The sequence below is a fragment of the Manis pentadactyla genome, chromosome 6, assembly GCF_030020395.1.
Source record: "Manis pentadactyla isolate mManPen7 chromosome 6, mManPen7.hap1, whole genome shotgun sequence".
Taxonomy (NCBI): Eukaryota; Metazoa; Chordata; class Mammalia; order Pholidota; family Manidae; genus Manis; species Manis pentadactyla.
In genome coordinates, this window is record NC_080024.1 from 114,523,254 (window position 1) to 114,545,162 (window position 21,909).

Sequence of the window (21,909 nt, forward strand, 5' to 3'; positions counted from 1 at the left end):
TTTGTCTTTTGGATGGTGGCGATCCTTACTGGTGTGAGGTGATAATCTCATTATGGTTTTAATTTGCATTTCTCTGATGACAAGTGATGTGGAGCATCTTTTCATGTGTCTGTTGGCCATCTGAATTTCTTCTTTGGAGAACTGTCTGTTCAGCTCCTCTGCCCATTTTTTAATTGGATTATTTGCTTTTTGTTTGTTGACGTGCGTGAGCTCTTTATATATTTTTGATGTCAACCCTTTATCAGATCTGTCATTTATGAATATGTTCTCCCATACTGTAGGGTACCTTTTTGTTCTATTGATGGTGTCCTTCACTGTACAAAAGCTTTTCAGCTTAATGTAGTCCCACTTGTTCATTTTTGCTTTTGTTTCCCTTGCCGGGGAGATATGTTTATGAAGAAGTTGCTCATGTTTATGTCCAAGAGATTTTTGCCTATGTTTTTTTCTAAGAGTTTTATTGTTTCATGACTTACATTCAGGTCTTTGATCCATTTCGAATTTACTTTTGTGTATGGGGTTAGACAGTGATCCAGTTTCATTCTCTTACGTGTAGCTGTCCAGTTTTGCCAGCACCATCTGTTGAAAAGACTGCCATTTCCCCATTGTATGTCCATGGCTCCTTTATCATATATTAATTGACCATATATGTTTGGGTTAATATCTGGGATCTCTATTCTGTTCCACTGGTCTGTAGCTCTGTTCTTGTGCCAGTACCAAACTGTCTTGATTACTGTGGCTTTGTAGTAGAGCTTGAAGATGGGGAGCGAGATCCCCCCAACTTTATTCTTCCTTCTCAGGATTGCTTTGGCTATTCGGGGTCTTTGGTGTTTCCATATGAATTTTTGAACTATTTGTTCTAGTTCTTTGAAGAATGCTGCTGGTAATTTGATAGGGATTGCATCAAATCTGTATATTGCTTTGGGCAGGATGGCCATTTTGATGATATTAATTCTTCCTAGCCAAGAGCATGGGATGCGTTTCCATTTGTTAGTGTCCTCTTTAATTTCTCTTAAGAGTGTCTTATAGTTTTCAGGGTATAGGTCTTTCACTTCCTTGGTAAGGTTTATTCCTAAGTATTTCATTCTTTTTGATACAATTGTGAATAGAATTGTTTTCCTGATTTCTTTTTCTATTAGTTCATTATTAGTGTATAGGACAGCCACAGATTTCTGTGTGTTAATTTTGTATCCTGCAACTTTGCTGTATTCCGATATCAGTTCTAGTAGTTTTGGAGTGGAGTCTTTATGGTTTTTTATGTACAATATCATGTCATCTGCAAATAGTGACAGTCTGACTTCTTCTTTACCAATATGGATTCCTTGTATTTCTTTGTTTTGTCTAATTGCCATGGCTAGGACCTCCAGTACTATGTTAAATAACAGTGGGGAGAGTGGGCATCCCTGTCTAGTCCCCGATCTCAGAGGAAAAGCTTTCAGCTTTTCGCTGTTCGGTATGATGTTGGCTGTGGGTTTATTGTATATGGCCTTTATTATATTGAGGTACCTGCCCTCTATACCCATTTTGTTGAGAGTTTTTATCATGAATGGATGTTGAATTTTGTCGAATGCGTTTTCAGCATCTATGGAGATGATCGTGTGGTTTTTGTCCTTTTTGTTTATGTGGTGGATGATGTTGCTGGATTTTCTGATGTTGTACCATCCTTGCATCCCTGGGATGAATCCCACTTCGTCATGGTGTATGATCCTTTTGATGTATTTTTGAATTTGGTTTGCTAATATTTTGTTGAGTAGTTTTGCATCTACGTTCATCAGGGATATTGGTCTGTAATTTTCTTTTTCGGTGGGGTGTTTGCCTGGTTTTGGTATTAGGGTGGTGTTGGCTTCATAGAATGAGTTTGGGAGTATTCCCTCCTCTTCTATTTTTTGGAAAACTTAAAGGAGAATGGGTATTACATCTTCTCTGTATGTCTGATAAAATTCCAAGGTAAATCCATCTGGCCCCGGGGGTTTTGTTCTTGGGTAGTTTTTTTATTACTGCTTCAATTTCTTTGCTAGTAATTGGTTTGTTTAGATTTTGTGTTTCTTCCTTGGTCAGTCTTGGAAGGTTGTATTTTTCTAGGAAGTTGTCCATTTCTTCTTGGTTTTCTAGCTTCTTAGCATATAGGTTTTCATAGTAGTCTCTAATAATTCTTTGTATTTCTGTTGGGTCCATCATGATGTTTCCTTTCTCTTTTCTGATTCTGTTGATGTGTGTTGATTCTCTTTTTCTCTTAATAAGTCTGGCTAGAGGCTTATATATTTTGTTTATTTTCTCCAAGAACCAGCTCTTGGTTTCATTCATTTTTTTCTATTGTTTTATTCTTCTCAATTTCATTTACTTCTTCTTGGATCTTTATTATGTCCCTCCTTCTGCTGATTTTAGGCCTCATTTGTTCTTCTTTTTCCAATTTTGGTAATTGTGACATTAGACTATTCATTTGGGTTTGTTCTTCCTTCTTTAAATATGCCTGGATTGCTATATACTTTCCTCTTAAGACTGCTTTCGCTGCGTCCCACAGAAGTTGGGGCTTTGTGTTGTTGTTGTCATTTATTTCCATATATTACTGGATCTCCATTTTAATTTGGTCGTTGATCCATTGACTATTTAGGAGTGTGTTGTTAAGCGTCCATGTGTTTGTGAGCCTTTTTGCTTTCTTTGTACAATTTATTTCTAGTTTTATACCTTTGTGGTGTGAAAAGGTAGTTGGTAGAATTTCAATCTTTTGGAATTTACTGAGGCTCTTTTTGTGGCCTAGTATGTGGTCTATTCTGGAGAATGTTCCATGTGCACTTGAGAAGTATGTGTATCCTGTTGCTTTTGGGTGTAGAGTTCTATAGATGTCTATTAGGTCCATCTGTTCTAGTGTGTTGTTCAGTGCCTCTGTGTCCTTACTTATCTTCTGTCTGGTGGATCTGTCCTTTGGAGTGAATGGTGTGTTGAAGTCTCCTAAAATGCATGCGTTACATTCTATTTCCTCCTTTAGTTCTGTTAGTATTTGTTTCACATATGCTGGTGCTCCTGTGTTGGGTGCATATATATTTATAATGGTTATATCCTCTTGTTGGACTGACCCCTTTATCATTATGTAATGTCCTTCTTTGTTTCTTGTTACTTTCTTTGTTTCAAAGTCTATTTTGTCTGATACTAGTACTGCAACACCTGCTTTTTTCTCCCTGTTGTTTGCATGAAATATCTTTTTCCATCCCTTGACTTTTAGTCAAAGCAACAGGATACACATTGTCTGTGCATGTCTTTGGGTTTGAGGTGAGTCTCTTGTAAGCAGCATATAGATGGGTCTTGTTTTTTTATCCATTCAGTGACTCTCTGTCTTTTGATTGGTGCATTCAGTCCATTTACATTTAGGTTGATTATCGATAGGTATGTACTTATTGACATTTCAGGCTTTAGATTCGTGGTTACCAAAGGTTCCAGGTTACTTTCCTTACTGTCTAAGAGTCTACCTTAACTCACTTAGTATGCTTTTACAAATACAATCTAAAGGTTCTTTTCTATTTCTCCTCCTTTTTCTTCCTCCTTCATTCTTTATATATTAGATATCAAATTCTGTACTTTTTGTCTATCCATTGATTGACGTTGGGGATAGTCAATTTAATTTTGCATTTGCCTCACAATCAGCTGCTCCACCCTCCCTACCGTGGTTTTACTACCTCTGGTGACAGCTATTCAACCTTAGGAACACTTCCATCTATAGCAGTCCCTCCAAAATAGACTGTAGGGATGGTTTGTGGGAGGTAAATTCCCTCAGCTTTTGCTTATCTGGAAATTGTTTAATCCCTCCTTCAAATTTAAATGATAATCTTTCTGGATAAAGTAATCTTGATTCCAGGCCCTTATGCTTCATTGTATTAAATACATTATGCCACTCCCATCTGGCCTGTAAGGTTTCTGCTGAGAAGTCTGATGTTAGCCTGATGGGCTTTCCTTTGTATGGGATCTTATTTCTGTCTCTGACTGCTTTTAACAGTCTGTCCTTATCCTTGGTCTTTCCCATTTTAATTTCTATGTGTCTTGGTGTTGTCTTCCTTGGGTCCCTTGTGTAGGGGGATCTGTGGATCTCCATGGCCTGAGAGACTATCTTCTTCCCCAGATTGGGGAAGTTTTCAGCAACTACCTCCTCAAAGACATTTTCTATCCCTTTTTCTCTCTCTTCTTCTTCTGGTATCCCTATAATGCGTATATTGTTCTGCTTGGATTGGTCACACAGTTCTCTCAATATTCTTTCATTCCTAGAGATCCTTTTTTCTCTCTGTGCCTCAGCTTCTTTGTATTCCTCTTCTCTAGTTTCTATTTCATTTATTCCTCCTCCACCGTATCCAGCCTGCTTTTAATACCCTCCATTGTGCTCTTCAACGATTGGATCTCCGACCTGAATTCATTCCTGAGTTCTTGGATGTCTTTCCGTACCTCCATTAGAATGTTGATGATTTTTATTTTGAACTCCCTTTCAGGAAGAGTCACGAGGTCCATATCATTTAAATCTTTCTCAGGAGTTGTATTAATAATTTTACTCTGGACAAGGTTCCTTTGGCATTTCATATTTGTATATGGCGCCCTCTAGTGTCCAGAAGCTCTATTCTGGTGCTGTTCAGCCCCTGAAGCAATGTCGGGGGTCGCAGGGGAGCGGTACTGGTGCCTGGGGGGAGGAAAGAGCTGTTCCCCACCTCCTGGCTGCTGTGCCTGTCTTCACTGCCTGAGCCAGTGGGCTGTTCACACAGGTATGTTTTTGTCCCGGAGTAGCCAGGTATGGATCCCTGCTTTCCACAAGTGGCCGGAATCCCAGTCTCCCCAGGAACTCTGCCTGTATTAACTTTCCAGCCCGGTAGTCATGCGAGTCTCATGAAAGCACCATGAAATGTAGGTTTGTGCTCCCAGAGCAGATCTCCAGAGCTAGGTATTCAGCAGTCCCAAGACTTCCACTTCCTCCCTGCTCCATTTCTCTTCCTCCTGCTGGTGAGCTGGGGTGGGCAAGGGGCTTGGGTCCTGCGGAGCCACAGCTCTGGTACGTTACCCTGTTCACTGAGGTCTGCTCTTTTCTCCAGGTGTGTGCAGTCCGGTGCCATCCTCTTTCCTGTTGCTCTCTCAGGATTAGTTGCGCCAACTATATTTTCTAATTGTATCCATTTTTAGGAGGAAGCCTCTGTCTCTCTTCTCACGCTGCCATCTTTAATCCATCTCAGGATTTTTCTTTTATGAAGTGATTTGTTATTCCACAGGAATCCTGCTTTATACCTAAATGACAGAGATTTACATTAAGTATTTTCCTCCACTAATTTCTAGGTTTGTATTTTTTAATAAAATACCACTAAATTTTCATATCAGCAAGAGAAGTAGGTAAATTTGAATAGAGAAAGCTAATTTGGCAGTCATTTACTTAGGAGACAGATTAGAGATGCTATTCTAAAAGTGGAAAAGAGTAGGGTAAACTGTCTTTTTTTGTCTACAGAATAAAAAAGTAGAGCTGAAAAGGGACAAAGGCTGAAACGCCTGGCCATTACCATTTTCACAGGTGGAAATAGTTGGGAATTGGGATTATGACTTCATTTCATCTGCCCAATGCCTTCTTTGAAGCTCATTGCCATTTCTTTTGGTAGTCATTTACCAAAGATATTGCTGAAAGAAGCATAATGAAATACAGTTCGTGTTTCTTAAAAAGACAAAGTACTTCTCTTGCCATCACCCTGGATTGCCTAATGAATGTCCTTGCACCAACTTTGAGAATTGGAGTGTCTAGGAATCCAAACCTTTTTAGCTTAAGCAACACACAATAAGGTATAATAAGGTACATTTAATATAAGAAAAGACACAGTTTGAGCCAAAGCTAAGCATAAGCATTTTGTGTTGTTTTCTGTTTGTGATTGCAAGTGATGGTGTTTATTTCCAATAACTCAAATAATCAATAGTTACTTTTAGTGGAGGAGAGAAAGGAACATTGTAAAGCAATAATCTTTCGTGAGTTGAAAAGGGAAATGTACAATCCTAAGTGGCAGAGGTCATCCAAGAAATCAAGAAACTAGTGTGAGAAAAAGAAAAACCGAAACAATGTAAATATAAAATATAATTTAAAAAAATGTTTTGGCATTTGGGAATAAGATTGGAGATACACTATAAAATTATGAAAATAAAGAGTTAAAATTAGAAGTACTGTACTTATATGCTTCTGATTTTGTTTGACAATTAAGACTCAGTTTATTGCTTGCCTGTGTTGGCATGTGGGTAGGGAAGAAAGATATTATGTTTTGAAATTGAATTTATTGATCTAGGCTGTCAATATTGTTTATTCACAGGTACAGTGTGAACTTATGGCCTTTCAGATATGTGGAATTAAATATTGATTATATTGAGATTCCAGAGTGAAACAGCCTTACATTGTTCAGGTTTATTGCTTCGCTATCTCTCAACAGCAATAAAAGTTTTATTGTATTAAAATAAGACAAAAAAAGCAGTATTTCCATTCATTGAATTAGGCATACAGTGCTAGAAAAAATATATCTAGGAAAGATTTGACAAGGACATAGGATTTTATTTGCAGTTTGAAGTTCTGTGATTTATGTGATATGTGACAGGTATATTCATACTTTGAAAATAATGGTAGGTTATTTATTATTTAGATAATTGATAGGTGGTTGCTGGGCTCCATCCCTTTTGCCATTTTTATTCAGCTTTTGTAACTGATTCTCTGCCTTAGGGACAACTCATGGATTTAAAGGCAAAAGCAAATATAAAATGGTTTCACAACCAGAATAATAACACCAAAACTCAAAATTAGGAGATCACTTTACTGATTTGTTCCCTTCTATTTCATGTAGTGAGTCCAGGGGCTCATATCATGTGTTTAGAAAGATTCTTGTTTTAACATACTTGACATTTAAAATTTTAGAGGACATTGATGGGAGATGAATGACTACAATTACATTTGTGCAAAAAGTGAGGATGTTGAAAGATGAGGGGAGGTAACAAATTCATTGCCTTAAGCTGAAAGAAAATTCTTGGCAGAATCTCCACGTCCCCTGCCTTTTGCTCCTCCTCCCCACTCTCCCCTCCCATTACCCCTGTTGATTGGGTCAGCACTGAACTCTAGTCTGAACCCCTTGTTTTATGAAGGAGGAAGTAAAAGACTAAAAAAGTTTAGTCCCCCAGGATCACACATGGCAACTTATTTGCTGCTGATTTTCTTCATGTATTTTATCTATGAAGATTATATACAGATTAACATGAAATGAACTGAAATTTTCATATTTTGAGATAAGATTCTGGTTCTACTTCTGTAGAAGTTTTGACATCTAATTATTAAGTTATAGCTATTATGTGCTGAAACATGTAATAACAGAGAATCCTTAATACGATATTCATAGAAAATACGGGATATTGAAGTTGCCAACATTTATTTAGTAATATGATTTAAATGCAAGAAGTGCCATTTCTGGGAAAGTTAAGCTTCTTTTTAAAATATGCTTTTTCTAGTAGTCATTTATTTCTTAAATTTATGATAGTATTTGGTTACTCTTTTATACAAATTCTCTAAACCACCTAAATATTTTCTTTTTGAGTTTTCGGAAACCCTTTTGTGTACTAGTAAAAGCATTACACCATGATCAAACCAATCATGTCTCTTACCTTGTAGGGAGAGTTCAGTTCTGAAAATTGTAACTGGGTTCTGTTTTCTATAAAACATAGAAATACCTACTCTTTACTCACATGAGAGATTTTACTATGGTTAAGGATTATAAGGATGATTTATTACACTTTTAAATACATAGATATGACAATAAATGGAGTTCTTTTTATTATTTAGTCATTCATCTAATTATTGAAATACCTACTATGTTCTCGGTACTATGTTGATACAGGGTATATTGGATATAAACACATGAGTCCCACCAATGAATATATGGAGGAGAGGTTGGGAGATGGTTGAATAATCATAAAATCTGATAAATTATTGGGAAGAAACAATAAGCAATAGTTAGAATAACTATGTAAAAAGAGAAAGGCTTTCTCAACCAATACTTGAAGCATGGGAATTATCCACTTGAAGAGCAGAAGAAAAAGTGTTCTTGCAGAAAACAGCTTGTTTGAAAACAACCCAGAGGAAGAAACCTGGATGTGGATTAGAAAGTGAACAGAGACCTTGTGGCTGGATCATAGTGGGGGACAGTGCCACTGGCGGGAGGGGATGTTGAGGCGTAGACTTGTGCTTGGTAATTAAGAGTTTAGATTTTACTTCCAGCACATTGGGAAGCTATTAGCGTGATCTGACTAGATTTGTGTTTTATGAATATCAGACAGAATAGACAGAGGTGGGCTGGAATAGAAACAGGGAAAAAGTTATCAAAGGAGTCAGGATGGCTTAGGTAGTGGCAGGGACTGATTCAAGATATATTTTGGAAATACATATTTTTATATATATGTATTTGCAAGACTGAATTGTTTGTAAAACTTTGTTATGTATATATTAGATAAGGTAAAGCAAAGGAAGGTGTTAGGGTGACCTCTGGAATTCTGGCTGGAAGGAATGGCATTGCCATTTATTGAGGTGTGAGGAAGATGAGGGGAGGAGGAACAGACTTGGGAGAGAAAATCCAGGGATCCCTGGGCGGTGTCAGTGAGGAACATCAAGTGGGCAGTTGAATTTTAAAGCTCAGAACCGAGGTTTGGAGTAGAGATGTAAATATGTGAGCTGTTGGCTTCTAAGAAGTATTTAAATCCCTGGAAAAGGATGTCATCAGCTGGGGAGAAAATGTAAAGACAAAAGAGGGCCTAGAATTGAATTTTCCTTAACTTCCTATATTGAGAGGTTGGATAGGGAGGAACCCGTAAAAGAGAATGAGAAAGAGAAACCAGAGGAGATTAGCAGGAGAGTGTGGTGTGCTCTGAATCCCCAGAGGGAAAAATGTTGACAAGGACAGTCTTATCCCCTGGGCTGGGGCTGCTAACAGGTCAGAGGAGATGAGAACAGACAAGAGTGGCTGGTCCATTGCTTTGTCCACACGGGCTGCCCCAGTGGAGTCAGTCTGGAGCAGCTGCGGAGAAATGGGATGTAGAAGACAGTAAAGGTCAAAAAAATTTTTCTGATAAGTTATGAGTAGAAAGCAGAGAAATATGGTAGTAGCTGATGAAGGATATGAGATCAAGGGAAGGGTACTTTGTTGGGAATCCCTGGCATATGACAATATTTTGGTAGAATTTTAGTCTATAGATAGTATTAGAAGACAGAAGATGATTTCTGCTTCATGCAACAACCCAGAGCAGGTGGGCTGTGCTCCATGAAGTCATCCAGGGACCCAGGTGGAGGCTCTGGAATCCTTCTGAACTTGAGGCCTCCATGATTGGGTCTATGGAACTGTGTCAGTCATTATTTTCCAGCCAATGGGAAAGGGAATCTAGGGCAAGTGGCCTTGTCTTTATGGAAATGACCTAAACATTGACTACCTTTTCTCTATTGTCTCATTGGTCCAGCCTTAATCACATGAACACAATTCACTGTGGTGTCAAGCTGGATGGAATACCAGCTAACATTGAAAGTTTAATTACTGAAAGGAAGGGGGAGAAAATGGATTCTGGGGGAGTCATTTTCTGTCACAGAATATGAACTCCTTGGGTGAGGTGGAAGGGGGGTTACAACATATTTATCTATTTCTAGACCATGAGTGCTGTTTCACTTACACTGAATACTCAATACAAGTTTATTGAATTGGTAATTAAAATGAATTCTCCCCCTTCTAAAAGGTAGAATTTGATTTAGGTTCTGAATTACAGTGCCAGCACCTTTTCCTTTCTTCCACTGTTTTTTTCTGTAGACTCAACACTTCCTAGTATAAGCATGCAAAAGCAAATATAATATTTACTTTCAAGATTTGTTTGAAAATCTAAAATGTAATAAAAGAGGAAACAAGAAAATTGTTAGTTTTATTTGGATCACTATCTTGTTCGGTGTTTGGTCTTCATATTTGCACATGCTTTGGGCTGCTGAGCACATGCCAAGTTGATAATGTCTTTCATTCAACAGACAGAATAGCTGGTGATGTTAAAAAGTAACTCTAAATAGAAAGCACATATAGCATTTAGTTTAAAACATAGACTGGTATTTGTATAGTCCCTCTTCTTCAAATTATTAAATGTATTCCAATATATACTATGAAGATAAGAGCTAAATGTTGGCTTTACTATGGAGTTTTATTTTGTGTGATTCTATTTTATCCTAATGACTGTAGCATTTGCTTAAAGTATTATACCAGCCCTTTGCTTGTGATATTTTTACCATCAAATTTGAATTAGGAGGTAAATTGTATGACAGCCTCTTTGTTTTTGAGATATTTACCATATACCTAAGATAAGAAATTACTTAAATGACATGATAACCACTGGTGTAGCATCTCTCTTGCTGCTGGGAGCAAAAACTTGCTTTAAATAGTAGAATGCCTATGAGTAGGGGAAAAAGTAATACAGAAATTTAGTTCTTTACATGTAATCAAGTTCAATTTCCTCATTCGACAGATGTAAAAACTGAGGCAAAAAATGCTTAAGTTTCTTGACCAGGAAACTATTAGAAGATGGTGGTTATATTTTAGAAGGTCTTTCTGAGGATGTAAGAGCAAATTATCATATTTTAAGATCAGTTGGGGGAGTTCTTTATGAGATACCAGACAGAAAAACTCTTTGGCAGAAACGCCCTGGCCAGGGCTTGGCCAGGGTGGGGCAGAGGAAGCCTCTGTTGTAGTTGTCATTGCTAACGCGAAAGGGGATACCAGAGTCAGGAGAGGTCGAGGGAAGGCATTTGTTCAAGGAAGGACAGATTCAGGGGTTTGGAGAGGCAGAGCAGGGCCCCTGTGTAGAAATAAGAGGAAAGGGAATGAGAAAAAATTCTTGCTTCCATTATTAATTAGATCATCCTTCCCAGAGATTAAAATACATATCCAGCTGATGTAGCAAACTCATTTTTCTGACATCAAATGTATGTAAGTTATGTAATAATTAGGACACTGATGTCATTTTAATAATCTGTGACAAAATTCTAATAGGAATAAAACCTGTGATATTACAGATCAACTTTCACTTCTAGTTAAATATTCATTTTGACCCATTCAGGGCACCCATCTTTGGGGTAATTTAATGAGTCGTCTGTCAAGTGTGTGTCACTGGATGGTGCTCTGCTTGGTCGCTTCTTCCATCCTTTATATCATGGTTCTCTGCAGCCTTTCCACGTGTGGCATCCTAGCTTTCTTGCCTGGGGAAGGTAATTGCACTGAGTGATGGCACCTTCCGTTTTTTTTGCTTGCAGAACAATCAACCATGACGACTGAATCCGGTTCAGACTCGGAATCCAAACCGGAGCAGGAGGCCGAGCCCCAGGAGGCGGCGGGCCCGCAGGGGCGCACGGGGGCTCAGCCAGGGCCGGGGCCGGAGCCGGGCGGCGAGGAGCAGCGACAGGCCCTGGAGCAGTTCGAGGGCGCGGCGGCGCACAGCACCCCAGTCAGGAAGGAGGTGAGCCGCGACCCGTGCGGCCGTCTGCTCCGCTGCACCTGCCAGCTTCCTCCAGAAGCATGTTTACCGGGCTTCCCCAGGTCTGCTCTGACCTTGGTCTCCTAGCCCCGGAGGGAACTATGAGGGGTCACAGCTCCACCCCTTCTGGCCAGGCAGATGAAAATTTATGCTGTTTTAAAGCTCTCAGTGAATGACATTCCACAGTTTTGCTTGGTAACTCCTTCATTTGATTAAAGCACTTGAACTCAGAGGGAAATCTGGACTGCAGGTTATCGGTTTTATCTGGGTTTGCAGGAAGAATAGATACCACACTCCAGATTTTAATTATGCTCCTGATTTTTCTTCAAGCCTAGAGGTTCAAGCTATTTTGATATTTCCCAGCGGTCCCTCTGACCCTAATGTGGCCAGCTGCTTTTAGTGGATATTCAAGTGGGTCTCTTTCCCTCTTCTACATGTTCATTTTCAACTCTATTCCCTAGATGTGCTTAAGTTGTCACGTGCAGGGCAAAAACTTATTTTTAAAGTTTTCATACAGAATACAAAGTGTACTGTCTACCTGGGTCTTGAATGAATCCATATTTAAAACTTCAAACCTGGAATTAACATGTTTTAGAGGACCAACTCATGTGGTAAGGAAATCTGGGAGTCCCTGCAAATGACTGACCTTTTACAGGGTGGAAGTGTATGTGTTGAGCTAGAAATTCTAGAAGATGTTGAGAGAAGAGATAAGAAATCAGCATGTTAGTCAAATTCTTTGGAAGGCACTACACAGTATTATCACACTAAACTATGTTTACAAGCTGATTGTTTTATTTCTTTTCCCATGGCATTCCCTATTATTTTCATGCTCTATAAATAGACTCTGCTCTGTCTGATCTAATCACTTTTGTGATGGGCAGCTGGGCTTTATCCTTCCAACCTGTTAAACGAAATCTAAGTTGTTGTCATGGTTTTTGTCTTTTTTAGGGGTGTGTGTGTGATGCTTTTAGTCTTTTATAAAACTTCAGAAATTTAACATTACTAGACTGGATTTTTCTCCACTCTTCCCTCTTAACTCTGAAATGAAATAAACATGAAATTGGGGGATAAATGTAGACAGGGACGAGTTTCTATACCCAGATGTGACTATAGTACACTTTATCTTCTGTAGTCAGACATTTGACACAAAACAGGAAACATGATACTAAGCCCTTAGAGGGAAAGATGACTGCCTGCAAAATCCGGAGAGCTCAGTTGGTCTTGTCTCTTAGCCTGGTTATTTCAGTCATCTTGAAAAGCTCATTCAAGTTCGCTGAGCCTTACCATCCTTATTTACAAAATGAAAGACCAGAAAAGATAATTTTCTAAGATTCTTCCACTCAAAAATTCTCTGAAGCATACTAGGAAGTCCAAGTTAGTTTGAGGTAAAATGAAGTACATTTTGGTATTTAGTGAGAATTGCAACATGGGCTTTGGTTGGACTTGCATTCCAGTTTTTTAGTTTTGAGACCTTGAGAACATGTGTCAGGATTGTGCCCTGGCCCTCTTTCCCCTCCCATGTAAATGAGGGTGATGATAGCTGCCTCCTAGGGCTATTAGGGGATTAAATGAAATAGGGATTTACTAAAATGGTTGACACTGGTATTTTTGAATTGTAATGCATTATATGACTCCAGTTGCCATTTGAGGTACTTGGCCTGCTCTTTCAGAGCTGCTAAGTTTTAAAAATGTGCTTAAGAGCCTCAATGGTGGATTCCTGTTCTGAGTATTCCGGAAGCGACACCTCCCCTTGAACACTGGTGGTTTCAGATGCCTCCTGAGTTGACATAGAAGGAACCCAGAAAGCTACTTCTCGTACAGATACTTTTATTTTAGTAGGGGTTCCTCTACGAAAATAAAAGTATCTGTATGAGAAGTAGCTTCCCTAATATATAGAAAAAGTTGATTCCAGGTAAAATTTAAATAAAAATGTAGCTTCTGTTGACTTTGCCTGTAATGAGATGAAAATGTGAATTCAAAGTATAAAAGTGAATTAAAAGTATAAGGTCCAAGGTTACCAAATGTCTTTTAAGGCCAAAAACTTACTATTTAATTATTTGGTATGAAAAGACTAAAAGTCAGAAAAAAGTGAACCAAATTGCCAGAGTTGGTTTTCTTTTATTTACTTGTTTTAGCTGAATCTTCCCTTCTCAACTATTTTGGCCTTTGAAGTTGGTTATTTAGGTTTTCCTTGGTTTCTTTGCTCAGCAAATTGGTGTTTGTTTATTCTTACAAACTTCTCCAAGACTTTGCCTTGAATTCCCGGGCCAGATAGTAGAGCAAAGGACTGTATTTCTAATTTTCTGGATGGAAAACAATCTGGAAAATGCCATTGTTGAACCAGAAATCTATACCTAAAACCCGAAATACATGTACTGAAAAGTAACACAGTGATTATATTAATGTTGTAAAATTGTGGAGGGTAGTAAAAAGAAAAGTTAAAATGATAAACTGCCAATACTGTGGTCTCACCTGAAGGTTTCAGCCTGGGCAGGTTCACTATGGATCCCGTGACAGCAGGATGTTGGGGGTAAAAAGGGGTTCACACCAAGCCTTATTCTCACAGCGATAGGATGAATACTAGAATCTGGTCTGCCTCTGTCTCTGCCCCCAGCTCAGCCTCCATCCCAGGCTCTGCTCTCCTCTCTGCTGCTTCCCTCTGCCCTTAGCACTAGGTGGAACTCTTCTTACAGCAATGTCGACGGTAAAGGTTATTACCAGTGGGTATGCAAGCATGCACCTGCACAGTAGGCTAAGTATTACCTCATCCCATGTACACAGTGGGTATCAGGTGAGGATCCTGGCCATGGAACTTCCATTTTCCCTACAACTGCATTTCCTCTAAAGCCAAGGATGATAGCATGTAGAGAGAGGAAATGTCATGCTTATTCAAAGGGGCCTACACTGAATTTTGGAACATACCTTTCTTTGAACTGTTATTGCATATTTGCAGACCAGTGGAAACAGATACCTGGCCCATGAGTTCAATTTACGCTAATACCATGGATGGTTATTTAATAGATAGAAGAGGGGTTAAAAAGAGCAGTTTTGGACAGCAGTTCACAGAGATTGCCAAGTAGATGGATTCAAGGTAGAATGTGATAGCTACATGGGACCTCCTCTGCGTATTTGAGTCTACCCTGGACTAGACTGTTGTGATTTGAAATCAGATTAAAGCTTTCGGACAGATTTGATCTGTTCTTATACTGGCTCATTACAAAGAGGAGAAGCAGATTAAGGGGATTACTTTGTGATGAATTTCAGTGCTGCTGGCTTCAGTGAGTTGATTGAGAACTAAATCAAGTATTTTACCCATTATAAAACTACTGAGAAGATTAATTCTTAAAGCTCTCTAGATCTTAAAGTTCATAGATACCTTATATGTATACGGGGTAGTTTTGGGTCAGGGAATATAGAAGGGTGCATCCAGTAAGTGAAGAAAATAGAGTACAGCACGTAAAATCTCAGTGATATATTTTAAAGACCTGTACTATCTAAGCCCTTTTAAAAAGTCAATCCATTGCTTAGTGAACTCAATGACATTTGCTAACTCAGTGTTTCTAAACTGAATCCTTGAGTCACACTGGAATAAGGCCTATTGGTACTTTTAAATAGCAAAAATTACTTAAGTGAGACTGTTATTAGCATTATAAATATCCTATATATATATATATATATATATATATATATATATATATACCCATTCCTACTATCCTAATTCAGACATCTCTCATCCTCTAGGAAATAGGAAAGCCTGTTTCTAAAGTGTTCTGTTATTGTCTGAGCAATGCAATATTTATTTCTTGTCTTTTCAGCAGTGAAAACTGTCCATTGTTTGTTCTTCCCAGGTCACTGACAAGGATCAGGAGTTTACTGCTGGAGCAGTGAAACAGCTTGAATATCAACAATTTGAAGACGATAAACTTTCTCAGAAATCATCTAGCAGTAAACTATCTCGGTCCCCATTAAAGATTGTCAAAAAGCCCAAAAGTATGCAGTGCAAAGTGATACTTCTGGATGGATCAGAATATACCTGTGATGTGGAGGTAAATGTATATTTTAAAACTTTTTCGTTCCAGTTATTGAGAACTGGAGAGTGTTGGTATAAATATACAAGATGCTTCTTTATTTTTTCAGAACTCTGGAAAATTACTCATACCAAGTTACTATATACAAAATTATTTCTGATGTCCCTAATGAGATAAAATTACTAAAAATACTTATACTGTCCCCAAAATGTTACATTCAAAAGAAAAATTTTGGAGACCTTAAAAAAATCAAATTTTCTTTAATATCCTGAACTATGATCTGTCATTTAAATGAATTTTACCTTTTCTATTTGAGTAATTTATGGCTATGTCAATTGTTAATTGGTAGAAACTTGTAAATTTTTATACATGGGAGCAGTAGGATTGTTTGAACTGTGAATATCCTTTTCTTGCTTAAAGAACAAGTAATTTTTAAAATACACATTGTGGTAGGCATTGCAATTTGAATGTACAAGGGTATACTGCTCTTTGTTCTTTTTATAAAGAAAACTAAAATTCTTTAGAGAAAAGGCAGTTGAATGACTTTTGTCAGAGAGATGTCTAGCCAGACCAAGTGAACAGATGAGCACAGTGCAGCCTGTCCATAGCCATGGGGATGGATGATTGTTGAGTCCTCTGGGTACCAAGAATACACTCACGGCAGAAATTCAGGCTGTAGGAAGATCTCTGCACCATCCGCAGCATCGTCTCCCCATAACTGGAAAGGAACAGCTTGCTCTTTGAGCAAGGTGATTCAGTTTCATATTTAACGTTCTCATCAAAGAGCTTGTTCCTCCCACCTCCAGCACCCTGCCCTTTGTCATATGTGGCACCACACCCTGCACCCAGTCCCTCCCAGCACGTGCTTGCACAGTTCACCTCTCCCACTGGCTTTGCTCAGAGCCTCTCCCAGGCACCACAGGCAGTGTACGTCTGTGCGTCCTCAAGCATTCCTGTTCTTCTTCCCTCCAGCCTCAGCCTCACCAATGTGACTGCCCATGTCCCACAGTTATCGCTGCTTTCTCGGTTTACAACTCCTGTTTCATTGCTGTTATATTTTGCATAATACACTCATACCCTGTGCTTTTCTTGGAACAGGAGATGTAAATCCATTTCATATTGATAATGTCATTTAGGGCGGGGATGGAGTTGGGTGACTAAATTATTAGATTACAGGAGCATAGGAAAACATTCTTTTTAAATAAGCAGATCAAAAGTTTAGTCTAGCATATTGATACATAGAATTTTTGTCATCCTATTACTTGACATATTGATGGTTTACTGCAGGAGGTTGAATACATGTTCCAAGGACCCTGACTAAGGTTTGCCATGTACATACCCATTTCTTACATTTTGCTGGCTCTGATTTAGGCTAATTTCTTAGCCCAAAGTGTTCAATTATTAATTTAGATGTTTATTCTGGGAATGGGGAAATCCAGTAATGTACTCCTACCTAGGCTTCACTATGAAGCTTAAAGAACTTTTGTAAAACTTGAGAGAGATTATCTTTTTCCAATGTGGACCCACTTTCTGGAAAAAATTTATGTAAGAGAAGCTTTTTCCCTTAACTTTGAGAAGAGTCCTTCTATTGATTGAATTTATATAATGTAATAAATATGGTTACCTGCAAGTCCTCCAGTCATGGCTACCAGAATTTTCTAAAGAAGAGTCTAGAAGAAAGTTTATAGGGTTTCATGTGGGGACAATCAATACCTCATGGCTGACCAAACATATAATGTTGATCATTTAATCATTTTATATCCCATGCTTCAAATTCATTATAGATAATCTGTGTTTTTGAGTACAGAATATTCTAATTAACTTTGGATACATTCAGTGTTGGTTTTAATGTCACTGTGAACATTTTGAGTGGTATGGCACTGTTGGCTGGTTTTTTGCCTTTATTATAAAGTATTTTTTATATATTTGACAGATTCTTAAGAGTAACTTTTTTCTGGGACACGAAACCTAGGCCAACATAATATTTTCAGTTTTACAACAGACATTGGTAGTAGAAAAGAATATGGTCACTACTGACATCCTTGTGAAGAAAATGAAGAAATTTGGATGGTAAAGTGAATTGGATTTATTTGTAGCTGACTGACTAGATAAGACAAATAGTTTGTGAATCAGTGACATGGTTCTCAAGGTAGCAAGGAGATGCTAGTTGAAATAGCATATTCAAAATATCTCTTGTTTTTAGATACAAACTATGGAAAGTAAAGCTTGGCTGGCAAAGTGCACAGGGTGTAATTATCAACAGAGCTTGAAAAACATTGCCCTAGGGAAGATATACTTCAATTTTTGCTCTCTTCTAAGCTGAGTTTATATCAAAGTCTTGGATGAAGGCACACACACAACAGAACAGCTAAACCATTTTTTAAAATGATACAGAGCTTTACAGTGACTAAAAGCTTGTATGTCAGGATCCAGGTTTCTTGTGATGTGGACAGTGTGGAACATTGAAGCAAAAAAAGGTAGCGAGGTAACAGCAGGAATGCAGGTAAAGTTTCACTTCATTGTTTAAGGATCAAGTGCAAAACAGAGATGGGCCTGGAGGAAGGGAGAGTCAGACTTAATAACAATGAAGGTGTAACTTATCTTCTGGTTTAAGGTGATCACAAACTCCAGACAACTAAAAAGGCAGTGCGGCTGTCAGAAATGTTCATGCATCACAGGCTGCCTCTGGGGAAGTGTGGTGTTTGGCTTACCAAAGGCGGGGTCGCCCCATTCCCCGGGCTGGAGAGATCCCGTTGCGATGTCTTTTAGTTCACACATGATACCCATGCTCTGAAATCACCTGGTGTGTGTGAAAATGGTCTTATCCACTTTTAAACTGCGTAATTTCAAGGAACTTCCTTAAGCTTTCTGAACCTCAGTTTCCTCAAAAAGGCATTATTGAGAAGATTAAGATAATTAATTTGAACACTTTCTGGGGTATGACATATCCTTGATAAATGGTAGCTATTTAATAATGGTAACAAGAACAATGAGCTCTGCTTTGAGCTTATTCAGCAGAGTCATAGGATAGTGAGTGACCTGGAAACCTTCTGTGAGAATGATTGAAGAAATAGAAGGTGTTGAATGTGGAAGAAACTAAGATTTGGAAAAGATGGGATAGTTATTCAGTTACTTGGAAAAGTTGGTTTTGAATGTCTGTCATAACTTCTTTTTAATGTATAGACCATAAAACTAAGGCAGAAGTCAGATTGTTAAATAAACAGATAAAAATGTTTTAAATTATTGTCATTTACCTTGTGATGAATATGCTCTGCCATTAAGATTCCAGCAGAAACTGTAGGTACATTTATGGACACCAACAGTTCTTCAGAAACAGCCTCAGACCAGATGACTTCTAATGCCCATTCCTACTCTTAAGATTTATGGAGAGAAGAAACACACAAAAATCTGAACTGAAAAAGCAGAATTGCTTCCCTAATCTCTGTCCCCAACACAGGGAGCTGTAGGTGAATTAGGACCAGAACTCAGGAGACAATAACAGCTTACTTTTTTTGTATTTAATAAGGCATCAAAAAAGACAGTTTATTTTAATGAAATCTCGATGCCTAGATGTTTTTTCCCATGGTTCATTTAATGCCTTCATTACTTCACCGTCAAAATCAACAAGGTTCAACTCTGCTACGACATTATCGTGAGCATTTATAGTCACCTGTAAAGGACCCCCTGCCCAGCTGTCTTTTCTTTTGAAACCAAAAAGTAGCATTTCCCCTTTCACGGAAGCGCTACAGTGGGAGGGAGCCGGTGACCTGGAAAAGCAAGAAGCGCTGATTCTTTGGTTGCTCTCTGAGAGCAGTGATTCAGCACTCGCGTCCCCAGTTCCTGCCTCCCAGTGTCATGAAGGGAGCATTTCCAGCTGGGCTGCGCTTTGTCAGGTTGCCCCGGCAGGAGGCTTTGAACATGGCAGCGGTCAATGTTTCCCCATTTACTTTCCCTCAATTTTTTCAAACTCTTAGTCTTGATTATCTAAAATATCTTATTATAATAAGAAAAGACCTTATAAGCAACTTAATATATATGTTTGGAAAATGTTTATACACTATCAGACTTTCATGGATGCCAACAAAGTCACTGATACTGTCATTCCTGTATTTTTATGAAATTGTTAAAGAACACAGCCAACCTCTCCTGGCAGTTTGCTATCATTGTTGCTATTTATTTCTTGAACATAAATTTCAAGAGAGAAAATAAGTAAAAATAATACCCCAGCCACACACAGTGGAGGAAATACTGCCCATCACATTTATTTTTCGTGAACATCGACTCATTTGAGTCTGACTGATGGACATACAATATATTTCCTCATGACCATCCAGTTAGAAATGTCTCTCTTATTTGGGCACCATTCTAATCTGGTCTGACTTGGTTTTCTTAGAAAATTAAGTCAGGTAGGATGGAAAAGTTGAGTCCGTATTCCACATTATAGGCCCGCTGCTGCCTGTGTAAAGCGTTTGAGCCGCTTTACGGTGTAGTTGGGTTTGTTCCCTGCAGGAAACCTTGGTGGCGGCTAGAGCATTGCTGGACAGGTGATAGAGGGCTCACCTGGCAGGCATCTCTCCCAGGGGCCCTGCCATGTTTCCCTGTGCATGTGAAACCTCAGTTTTTTCAGTCCCTAAATGTTGATGGTTTAATAGAGAGGGAGATTTAGTGCTTATGGAACCCAGTTAGCTCCACACACGGCCAGCACCCCAGGGGAAAATGCCACTGATTCAACCACACTGGAGAGAGGTTTGTGTGCAGATTGAAGCAAATCAAATAGAGCTACTTAAGTGCACCAGTAAAACCATAAAAGCCTGCAGCTGGGTTCAGTTCTGTCCAGAGTCCTTCTCAGTACCTTCAGGACCCTGCAGGATAGCCCAGAATCCAGAGTAAGTTTACTCCAACAAGCATTTCTTGATACCATCCAGAGATGCTTTGAAGGAATCACAGGTGAGGAAAAGTATGTCATTATGTCCTAAATGTGTTTTGTTACCATCTAATTCTTGTTCAGGAAGGGACTGTTTAAAAAATTCCCAAATGCTCTGTCTTGCCCACTGATTCAATGAACTGTACATTTCATGCTTCTGTTTCTTGTACTCCACTCACTTGGCTGGAAAAGAAAATTCAGTGTCTGAATTTTCCAGTGTTTATAGGTTCTATGATTAAAATACCTCTCAATGCCTTCGGAAGTTCTTGACAGGAAACAGAATTGCCATAATCCAGAAAGTGAATTAGAGCATCTATTGCCTTTCAAGAATTACAAGAAATAATAATTAATTGTAAAAAAACAAAAAGTAAGGATATTTGCCATAATCCAGAAAGTGAATTAGAGCATCTATTGCCTTTCAAGAATTACAAGAAATAATAATTAATTGTAAAAAAATAAAAAGTAAGGATATTTTTCAAACCAGTATAAATACTGATCATTCAGTAACTACATAAGTCACCATTTTTGATTCTGTGTAATTGTATAAATTCTTATGTAACCTCTCTATGGGTCTCTGCCTAACTGAACGTCTTACCATCTCACACCATCTGTCATGTGCTGAAAGTGAATGGCCCAGTCTAGCAATGGCAACCTCCCTTCTTGAGGGCAATGCTTGGGGTCTCCCGAAGATGGAAGGGCTTTCAGTAACACGGTGTCCTTGGGTGATGCCTCTTCAGAGCAGCTGTAAGAACGGTTACATCTAAGGACTATGAATACACACCTTCTCTTTTATCTGGCATAGTTAGCATTAAATCTTCCCAAGGTGCTCAGAGTTGTCCTCATTAAGATTTAGTTAAGAAAAACAAACTCTTTCAAAGTTACTTAATGTTTTTTACTGGTTTTCATTTTTAGAAAGTAATAAGCTCTAATCCTCTATCATGAGTGTCGACACAGACTATTAAACAGTCCAAACAATATTAACATTAAAACTGCACATGTGAGCACCTATGTGAAGAGATAACAGCAGCAACCCTTTGGTGTGTCACCATCCTGTAGGTGGTGTGAGTTCTGGAACCCGAGTGGGTGACTGATGCTGTACTAAAGATAAAAATCACGGAGGAATTATTTTTGCTTTTCCTCTGATTGTCACATGGTGTGAAGGCCTGCTGGGAAATTGGTTTTCCAAATGCTAATATTCTAACATGGCAAAGCCAACATACAGGTTTGCTCTTTCCCAGGACTGCTGCCTGGATCCTTCATGCTCCCCTTGTGTTTCCGAGACCTGTTTGTGTCGCTGGTTTGATGAGATGCAGGCAGGCAGAGGATTCATAAGCAAAGCAGTCTCCAGGATGTGCTCTGTCTTACCCAGCCCAAAGAGCAGGGTCTTATTTATCTCTGTATTTAGTAGCACAGAGGAGTTGATTTTCACCTGTTTGT

At 38.7% G+C, this 21,909-nt stretch overlaps 1 protein-coding gene across 25 annotated transcripts in view; it reads left to right on the forward strand.

Annotated features, from left to right (window-relative positions):
* EPB41L3 (erythrocyte membrane protein band 4.1 like 3) overlaps nucleotides 1–21,909 on the forward strand; it is a 146,084-nt gene that overhangs the window by 53,014 nt on the left and 71,161 nt on the right. For all 25 annotated transcript variants that reach the window (XM_036905885.2, XM_036905886.2, XM_036905896.2 and 22 more), the window contains 2 exons: nucleotides 11,300–11,502; nucleotides 15,369–15,566. In XM_036905885.2, the coding sequence (XP_036761780.2) occupies nucleotides 11,311–11,502; nucleotides 15,369–15,566 (390 nt within the window). In that variant the 5' untranslated portion in view covers nucleotides 11,300–11,310. Of the gene's footprint in view, nucleotides 1–11,299; nucleotides 11,503–15,368; nucleotides 15,567–21,909 lie in introns of those variants that run through there.